The 9,635-nt window shown below is 41.4% G+C and overlaps 1 protein-coding gene across 5 annotated transcripts in view; it reads left to right on the forward strand.

Moving 5' to 3' along the window:
• The window catches only part of LOC127003784 (titin-like), a 326,729-nt gene that overhangs the window by 127,883 nt on the left and 189,211 nt on the right, over window positions 1-9,635 (forward strand). For all 5 annotated transcript variants that reach the window (XM_050870823.1, XM_050870821.1, XM_050870822.1 and 2 more), the window contains one exon: window positions 9,329-9,450. In XM_050870823.1, the coding sequence (XP_050726780.1) occupies window positions 9,329-9,450 (122 nt within the window). The remainder of the gene's footprint in view (window positions 1-9,328; window positions 9,451-9,635) is intronic.

A 9,635-nucleotide genomic window follows, 5' to 3' on the forward strand; every position in this document is an offset into this window, starting at 1 on the left:
CTCTGTGGACTCCTTCACCTTTCCTATCTTCCCTTGCCTTCCTATACCTTGCCTTTACCCTTCTGCCTTTCAGCTCTCCACCCCGCGGCTCTTTCCCTTCTCCCCTTCCCTCTCTTTCACTCTTTATATCCTCCTTTGTCACACTGTAGACACACACTTTATGGTCAGTGTGTTTTCTGACCTAACGGGGGGAAAAAGTTACGCTCGGCTCAGAAATATTTTATCATGATGGTGTCCGTCCACCCACCTGTGTCTCCCTGGCTGGCCCATTTCCTTTCATCACCTTAATAATATCATCACTATCAATACCATCATTTATATATTTACTATTGCGAATTTAAGCTTCATCATACTTGTAAGTGTTCTGTATATTGAGTTTTTTTTATTAATTCATATTTTTTCCGTGAATAAAATGTGTGATAGTATCGCGTGTGTCTGGTCCATAGGTAAGGAAAGCGTAAATAATGAGAAGGGAAGGGAAAAAAATGTACGTGTGGGCAGGCACTGCGTGTGTGTGTGTGTGTGTGTGTGTGTGTGTGTGTGTGTGTGTGTGTGTGTGTGTGTGTGTGTGTGTGTTTTGAGCTCCTGCACCGCCGAGTGTATTGTGGTGTGAAATAGATATTTCTTTTACCCTGAACATTCTCTGCCCCATCCATCTCTTTATCTTATGAGGTGGTGTGCTAGGGCGTTTGTGGCCGTGAAATTGTGTGTTGTGCCGTGAGGTGAGCTGTCGTGGCGTGAGGCGGTGAGTTATACTGAGAAATAAACTGTCGTAGAAGGAGATAGTGTTTTACGTCAGATCTTTTACATAGACTCAATTGATAAACATATTTAAAATAACTAAGATTGATGAAGACTATCAATTATTTTTTCCCTTTTTTTATGCTAGATTTTTTTTAACCCATCGTAAAATGTTGAATTAATTTGTACCTTTAGTAGTGATTGTAATATTAGTGCAGGAAGTCTTATTATTGTTATTATTATTGTAATAATAGTAGTGGTAGTAACAAGAGTAGGAGTAGAAGTAATATTAGTAGTTGTAGAAGTACGAGTAGTAGTAGCAATGGTGGTGGTGATGATGCTAACAATAATAATGATGATGATGATGATGATGATGATGATGATGATGATAATATTAATAATAATAATAATAATAATAATAATAATAATAATAATAATAATTATAATAATAATAAAAATGATAATAATAATAATAATAATAATAATAATAATAATAATAATAATAATAATAACAATAACAATAACAATAACAATAATAATAATAATAATAATAATAATAACAATAATTATAATTATGATAATGATATTGTAAGGACATTTTCGACAAGTTGGGTGAATGAAGAAGGAAACACCTTAACGCTCCCGTGTTTCCATCCTCCTCCTTCACTCAATAATAATAATAATGATCTATTACTACTACTATACAATAATGATAATAATAATTATAATAATAATGATAATAGTAATGATAAGCAGCGCTGTGAGTGTGACAATTTCCTGTTTTGCGTGGCGCGGTACGTGAGCCTCGGCTCACACACGGCGGCCCGCCCCGATAAGGCCGGATGGTGCGTCCGGTGGAACCAAGACGACGCTGAGTGCCGAGGAGCCAGCCAGCGGACGCCGGGGATAACACACTGATTGTAGCACCCAGCACTCGATACGTTAAAGATTTTGGCATTCATTATATTATGCGACAGATAATTTAAGCGAAAAACTAAGCAAAAATATTCGTGGGCATTTTTTTTATTTTTATGAACAAGAAACAGAGCGCGCAATAAGTTTCCCGGGCCGTCAGTGTTGCTAGTTTGGTACGTGTCATAGTTGGTAACACTGCCGCGAGAGGAAAGTGTCGACGAGTGTTCAACTAAAAAGAGTCATTTTCGCGTCACTTTCAGGGCGGCGCGTCACGCTCACGCCTGCCTCCATTTGTCACGCCCCAATCAACGCGCGCCTCCGTGCCTCTTTTATGGGCTCCTGATTGTGTTGTTAATGTGGAAAAAGTGGAAGGATTTTTTTTATGTATTTACTTATTATTATTATTATCATTATCATTATTATTATTATTATTATTATTATTATTATTATTATTATTATTATTATTATTATTATTATTATTATTATTATTATTATTATTATTATTATTATTATTATTATTATTATTATTATTAGTAGTAGTAGTAGTAGTAGTAGTAATAGTAGTAGTAGTAGTAGTAATAGTAGTAGTTGTAGTTTTAATTTTGACCCGATAAAGAAGGAAGGCTAAAAGCAAAACAAACTAAAAAAAAAAAAGCTCGCAACTCACAGCTCCTGAAAAAAAAGTATTAATGAATGAGCCGAAAAGAGTGAGCGATTATGATTCTGTATTTGTACAGTCTTCTTTTACTGTGAAAAAAAAAAAAAGTGATTCGTTCATGGCGGGCTCCAACTCTTGTTTCTTCGCTTACTTTCAGCCTGGCCCTTCACGCCTCACGTTCGTATACTTGTTTTTACTAATTGGTCCGTGCCTCTGTCCTTCTATTATGGCGATATTCATTACCGTTGTTGTTGGACGTTGGACATGTTTGTGCCACTAATACTGTTGTTCTTCCCTCACTCGTTATCTCTTTTAGAAGAAATGTTTTCGTTATTAATTTGTTTCAACACGCACATTTCATTTATATTACTATACCACCCTAAGCTGTATTCTTACTTATCTTATGCCTCATTATGCTAAAAAAAATAGTGATATGTAGAAGGCTCAACGACGACCGGAGACATCCTTCTCAATAACGTAAAATAACACAAATAACGTCGTTGAAGCTTCAACTTATTGAATCGTTTATTTATATGTCTTACCATGTCTATACTCATTTGTTTATTTGCTAAATCATTCATTTATCTTTATATGTTGATTTATGGTCTTAAATTATATAATCGTATATTTATTTATTCATTTGGTACAACTATTTTTTTCATTGTTATTTGCTTTCCAAGTTCATGTGTGACTATTGCATTTAGCTGTGCAAAAGAATGGGGACATAAGACAAAATGTTTCTTGTATGCCATTTCGTATGAATGCTAATGTGTGTGTATAATATAATATAATATTATTATTTTGGGGGGGATTCTGGAACTGCCCTGTGTAGCCCACCCGGCCTCTTGCAGTTTCCCTATGTTCTTATGTTCTTATTATAGGATAAAAATTGAAGATGAAATTACGAGGTAAGCGGAATTTCGTGAAAATGTGTTCATAAAACTCGTCTTCTGAACGGAAGGAAGATTAGGCCGGAAAAATTAATTGCTTTGTGCCATTCTTAGCGGGAAAGGGAAGAGGAGCAGAAGGAAGGAAGGAGAGGAAGAAGGAAATTGGGAAATAGGAGTAGATAAAGAACATTTGCATAACTATGTAATGAAAGAATTTAGAGAGAGAGAGAGAGAGAGAGAGAGAGAGAGAGAGAGAGAACATCCTGGCGTGAGAGGCAGTTCAGGTCGCTTAGTTAATAATTTTTTGAAAGCGAGCGATGGAAAAAATCAGAATATTAATTTTCCTGCCTCGACCGGCCGGCGTGAGGAGGAGGAGTAGGAGGAATAGGAGGAGGAGGAGGAGGAGAAAAATGAAGGAGGAGAATTAGGTAGGGAGAAGGAACTGTGCACTGGAGGAGGAAATAAAGAAATTGAGAATGACGGATAGGAATAAGAGGGGGAAGTTAGAATGACGTGATAAATGGTGAGGAAAAACAGGTGACTAATGGGAAAGAGAAAAGGTAGGGAGAGGAAATTTGCGAATGGGGAGAAACGATAGAGGAAAAAAATAACAGGAGAGGGGCGGGAGATATTGGTTAAAGGGAGGGAAGGGTGAGGATGATGGAAGGGAAGAGGGGAGGAGTGGAAAAAAAATGTGACAAAGATGCAAGAACTAAATAATTAATGGAAGGGATGAGGCAGACAGAGCGGAATAGAGGAGGAAAGTAATACTCTTTTTTTTCGCAGAGTATTAAAAAATTATAATATCGCCAAATCATCGGAGAAAATAAGTTCCTGGAATCATTTTCACTACACACACACACACACACGCACACACACACACACGCAGCTAATTGAGAGTTGGTATATAGACACACACACACACACACACACACACACACACACACAGAGTTAATAGAGGCCTGGTATATGGAGTCGTAAGTAACCGGATCAACAGCTTTACACCCGCGTTAATGGGACAACACCTGCCATGCGCCCCGCTCAGGTTAATTAAAGGAATGGCCAGGGGTGATGGGGGGATGGGGGAGGCAGTAGATGTAGTGGTGGTAGTAGTAATGGTAGAAGTTGTAGCAGTGGTAGTATTTGATGTTATGTTGTCGCTTTATTTTCATTATTTTTTTGTTTTTGTTTTGATATCATTCTACATGTGGTTGGCCTAATCTGATACGTACAGTCAACTAAGTTAAAACCATTTCACGCAAAGTTTAAGAACATCTACACAACACGACCACACTTTTTATTCGGAAGTATTTCAAACTCTTCACTTAGCCTATTTATTTGCAAAGTTATCACAAAACATAGATATACGATAATTGAAACGTGCAATTGCCAATTTTGGAGGCACTTCATGAATCCTCTGTCGTTCATTTATCCGAATTTTATCGTATCCAATATTAAGGAAGTGCGCAGGCTTGAAATACGCTTACGTAGGTCATGTCGCCTTGCTTAGTTGTTGATTCTTTCACATGAGGAGGATGGAGATGTGGGTAAGGCGTGTCATTCTAGTACGTCGTTCAGGTTTGTACATTCAGGGGTTGGAGGTATAAGAAGCTCATATTTATCCTTCTCCTGAACTTGTCTTATGCTTCTCACCTCGCCCCTCTTCATTATCTTTCCGCTCTCTCTCACTTGTCTTCCCTTTTTCCTGTTTATTTCTGCTGCGTCGTTTAGTTTTGTATATGTTGACGGTGGTGACGTAGGTAGTGTCATCATGCTGCGTCGTATAGCTTTGTTACCAGGGCCTTCAGTCAGGTTGAGGGATGTGAGGTCGTGCGCTGCTATTACTGGCGATGCGCAGGTCCTCAGCGTCACGGGTCGGGTGTCGAGGGCGGCGTGGCGGTGGGCGTGGCGGGTCGGGTGGCCGGCTCGGGTGTCCACGTGTCCTGCTGTCCTCCTGACGGCTCCTAGCGCGGCACTGGCAGGCTTGGTCCGGGGCACGCGACGGGCAGGGAAATAAGCAGTCTTGGTGTTTGTTCCATTTGCAGATTAAATTGTGTTTCGCATTGAGTTGTGTAGAATAAAGAAAGAAAAATTATCATCTCTGCGTGATTGGTTTTCTCTCCCCACCCCCCCACCCCTCCCCCCACACACAAGTCTTCTGCGTACTCAGAATGGAATCAATTTTCCTCCTTCGTTCTCCTTTTGAAAGGCTTCATTCAGGCACACCCACACGAGACGATATAAATCTAAGAAAATAAACCTATTTTTTAAGGACGTCTACCCTTGCCGACACTAATCCCTTCTAACGCAAGGATACCACCAGGGTGTATGACAAGGACGTTCACTTGCTTTGGGCGGAACATACGATTATCTTCCGCATCAACTTACTGAAAATTTAACCCAAAATAAATACGGAACATATATTTTCTTTATAGATATATGATGTGGTCTCTACTTTGTCAGTCAGTTTAAAATCCATGCATCGCGTTAGGTTATACTCTTATAAACTTGGAAGTAAAAAGGATATAAAACATGTTTCTGCAGAGTTTTCGGCGTGCCAGCGTTGTTCCGTCGTTAACACTCGTCCACTCGTCACCGCCCAGCCTCTCCACACGTTGTCAAGCCGCTGCGGTGCTGTATTGTATTCCCCGACGACCATTCACAGGGGCACCATCCTTCATTGTTTCTGTCCCCATGCACACCTGCTGCGCTCCATCCACTGACCCACCTAGCCTGTACACGCACCTTGGTACATGCTTAACGGCGCCTAGATTTCCCACATTACCTTCGGACCTTGACCTCATAAGCGGACATAGACACAGATCAAAATATGGATGACATACAACCATTAAAGAGACAAAACATCATAACGTACAAGCAATATATGCCAAAGTCCCTAACACAATACATCCACTGAAACTCCATGGAAACTTGAAACTGAAAAAAAGTGCACAGAAGGGAAAACTAATTAAAGAGAGAGAAAAAATACAGAAAACGCGTAATATAGACGTTCTGAATACACACCACAGTCGGGGAAACACTCGGAACAAATGAGGAATGGTTACGTTGCGGGCAGGCGGGGAATGCAGGTCTCAGCGTGAGGGTTTAGGGTTATGCTCGGTGCCGGTGGTGCGCCCGCTGCTACTTGCCCAATTACGTGGCGATGTGTTCCTGATCGCGCTGCTTGATCTTGTATCCGGGTAATCTGTGCGGAGGGCGTGGGAATCTTAGGGTACGTTTCCATCGACAGTCATGAGTGAGCAAAAATCATTCACTCGCACTACTCTCATGAGTCTCTCAATGACTCGCTAGTTTGTGTTTTAGGGGCCAGGTGTGTGTGGGGGGTAGGTGGGATAGTGGATATTGTTGTTGTGTGTGTATGTGTGTGTGTGTGTGTGTGTGTGTGAGAGAGAGAGAGAGAGAGCGCCACAATGATAAGGGAAAGCAAGAAAAAAAATAGTTAGTAGAGACTTATTATGTAAGAGAGAGAGAGAGAGAGAGAGTTTCATCTGTTTCACTTCTCTATTCCTTACACCATCTTTCCCCTCTGATTTTCATTTTTCAATCTCCTGCTGCTTTTTCTCTGCATCTCCTTTATTTTCCTGCTGACCTGTTATCACCGAGTTCTTATAGTTACTCTTCTTTCTTATCCTGGTCGTCCTCCATCTCTGCCATTACTCCTCTTCCTATTTCTGCTCATCCTTCCTCCTGCTGTTTCTGCTTCTTCAACTTTTCCTATCCCTCTTTACTGTCTGTTTACATTCTCTACCTCTCTGCTCAATCTCATTCCAGTTGCTTTCATTTTCTTCTCTTTAATCATTCACACCTATCTCATTTCCTTCATCTTCTCTTTCATTACCTCTTCGCCTACCTTTCGCTTCTCAGTAATTAACCTTCATACCTATTTTCTTTCCAGTTGCTTTCACTTTCTTCACTTTTCTTGTCCATTTACGACTATTTTTCATTCCCTTCACTTTCCTCTTCATTATTTTTCTGCGTATCTGTCCCCGCGGAGTTCGAGGTAATACCTATACATATCCCTTACCTGTCTGTACCCTATACCTGGTTCGACTACGCCACCGCCCACCGCCCTCATTCCCCACCCCATTCCATTACTTTTCCATTACCAAATCGCCCCTCTGCACCTCACGATCGCCCTCGCTTCCCCCTACTTCCCCTCTCTTACCCCTTCCTCCCTCCCTCCCGAACCTCTCCCCTCAACACCCATTTCATTTTCCTCTCACTTCCAAGAAATGCAATCACATTCCCCCTCGTGTTTACCCTTCCCCCAACTTCCCTTATGCTTCCCACCTCTCCCTCTCCCCTCCTTCATTCTACCTTTCTGCTTTCCCACTTGCCTTCTCCCTTTTTTTTCCTTCCTCTTCATTCCTGCTTCCTACTCTTTGCCTTCGATTTCCTCTACTTCCACATCGTTCTTCATCTACCCTTTTTTTTTCTTTCCATGATCAACCTCTCCCTTCCCTCGTCATTTTACCTTCCTTCTCTCTCTTCTCTCTCTTGCCTCCTCTTTTACTTCCTTTCCCCTTCATCCCTACTTCCTTCTCTATTCCTGTTTCTCACCTTTCCATATCTTCTGCTTTCCATACTGTTCCTTATCTACCTTTTCTTTCTTTCCAACGTCTCCTTCCCCTCCTTTATTCTACCTCCTTTTTCCTCAATTTTTTTTCATTCGTACTTCCTACTCTTTGCCTGTTTCTCACCTCCCATATCCTCTGCTCTCCACATTGTCCCTTATCTGACTCTTCCATTCTTTCCATGATCCCTGAACCTCTCTACTCTATATATCTATGTTGTGAAAATATTAGTTACGTCGACAAGCTTGCATTTACAGAGACGTGTCGCTACATATATTTCGCATGTCGAGTTGGATTCGTATTAATAAAAATTCAAGTGTTTTATTGATTTCTTCCGGCACACAATCTCTCGTGTTTCCCAGAGCGTGTAGGTTTCTCACTTCCCACTCTTTTTTTTTTGCATATCGACTGAACTACGTCATTTCCCTGTTATTTTTTCCAAAGAGGAAACACTCTCACGGACACACAAACACGAGAACCCATCAATCAATACCACTCTGGCTGCCTCCCTCGCGAGACCCCGAGACTGATGGCGGATATCAAATTTCAAAAGGCTGGACGTGTCACCTCAGCGAAACCTCTTAAAAGCCTGTGAAAAAATATGAGAAAAAAGGACAGAAAAGAGAGTGTGTTCGGTCCATGGGGGGGGGGGGAGCAGGGGGGGGAGGCAACGTGACCCCCTACACACGTCCCCTCGGTGCCAGGAACAGGGTGACAGGGACCCCGCGCCCTTGTCGAGTATTGTCACGTACTAATTATTGCTCCCTTTGTCCCTTGGTGATGGTGTTGCTCTTCCTATTCTTCCTTCCCCTCCTCCTCCTCCTCCTCCTCCTCCTCCTCCTCCTCTCCTGTTCCAGTACTTTCGTTTGCCTTCTTTTCCTGTCTCCTCGTTTTCTTTTTCATATTCTGTTTTTGTTCTTGTTCGTATTCATGGTCTTCTTTTTTTATCCTGGTCTTGCTCCATCTCTGCTATTAATCCTCTCCTTCAATTCCTCTTCCTATTTCTGCTTCTCATCCTCCCTCTTGCTACTCCGCCTCCTTCGCCTACTCCTCCTACTCCAATTTCATTACCACTATCTACTTTCTCTCGAGCTTTCTGTCAATTCCTTCTCATACTCCTCATAACAAACTGTAATACCATAACATTTCCTTTCGTAAACAACTCTTCACTATCCTATTTGCCTCGTCTCTTCCGGCAGTATGCATTAAGGATAATTGAAATATCAGATAACACACGCTTGGCAATATTATCTATGACGCCATGTACCTTTTATTTTGTCACCGCTGTGTAAACGTAAACTTTCCCTGGGTAACGTAAACTGTATAACGTAAACTAAGTAAACTAAATAACATGAAAGTAAACTGTTTCTTTGTTCCTTTCCTAAAGATAACGAAGTAAAAACTGTTTTCCTGCCTAAAGATGGATAACGTAAACTTTCCCTGATAAAGTAAACTAAATCGCGTAAACTATATGAACAAAATAACGTGAGATAATGATTGTAAACTCTTCTCTCTCTTCTCCTCCACAGCAACAGCGAGGAACCATCAGGAAATAACTTCTCTTCCTCCACCTCCATCTCATCGTCCACCACTTCCGCCTCCACCGTGGTCGCCGCCAACGGACACATCACCTCAATCAGACGCAGGACAGGTGAGTACAGCCCTAGCAACACCTTGATTACGAATACCTGGAACACCTTGATTAGCCTGGATTGATTGACTGGTTGGCCGCGCCGCTCTTATCCCTCTCCTCTCACCCTATCCCATTGCCTTCCCTCTTCGATCCCATTTATCCCTATCCCTTCCCTCTTTGGTCTTCTACTGTCTCATTCTGAC

Source organism: Eriocheir sinensis, chromosome 26 (genome assembly GCF_024679095.1).
Source record: "Eriocheir sinensis breed Jianghai 21 chromosome 26, ASM2467909v1, whole genome shotgun sequence".
In the NCBI taxonomy this organism is placed as follows: Eukaryota; Metazoa; Arthropoda; class Malacostraca; order Decapoda; family Varunidae; genus Eriocheir; species Eriocheir sinensis.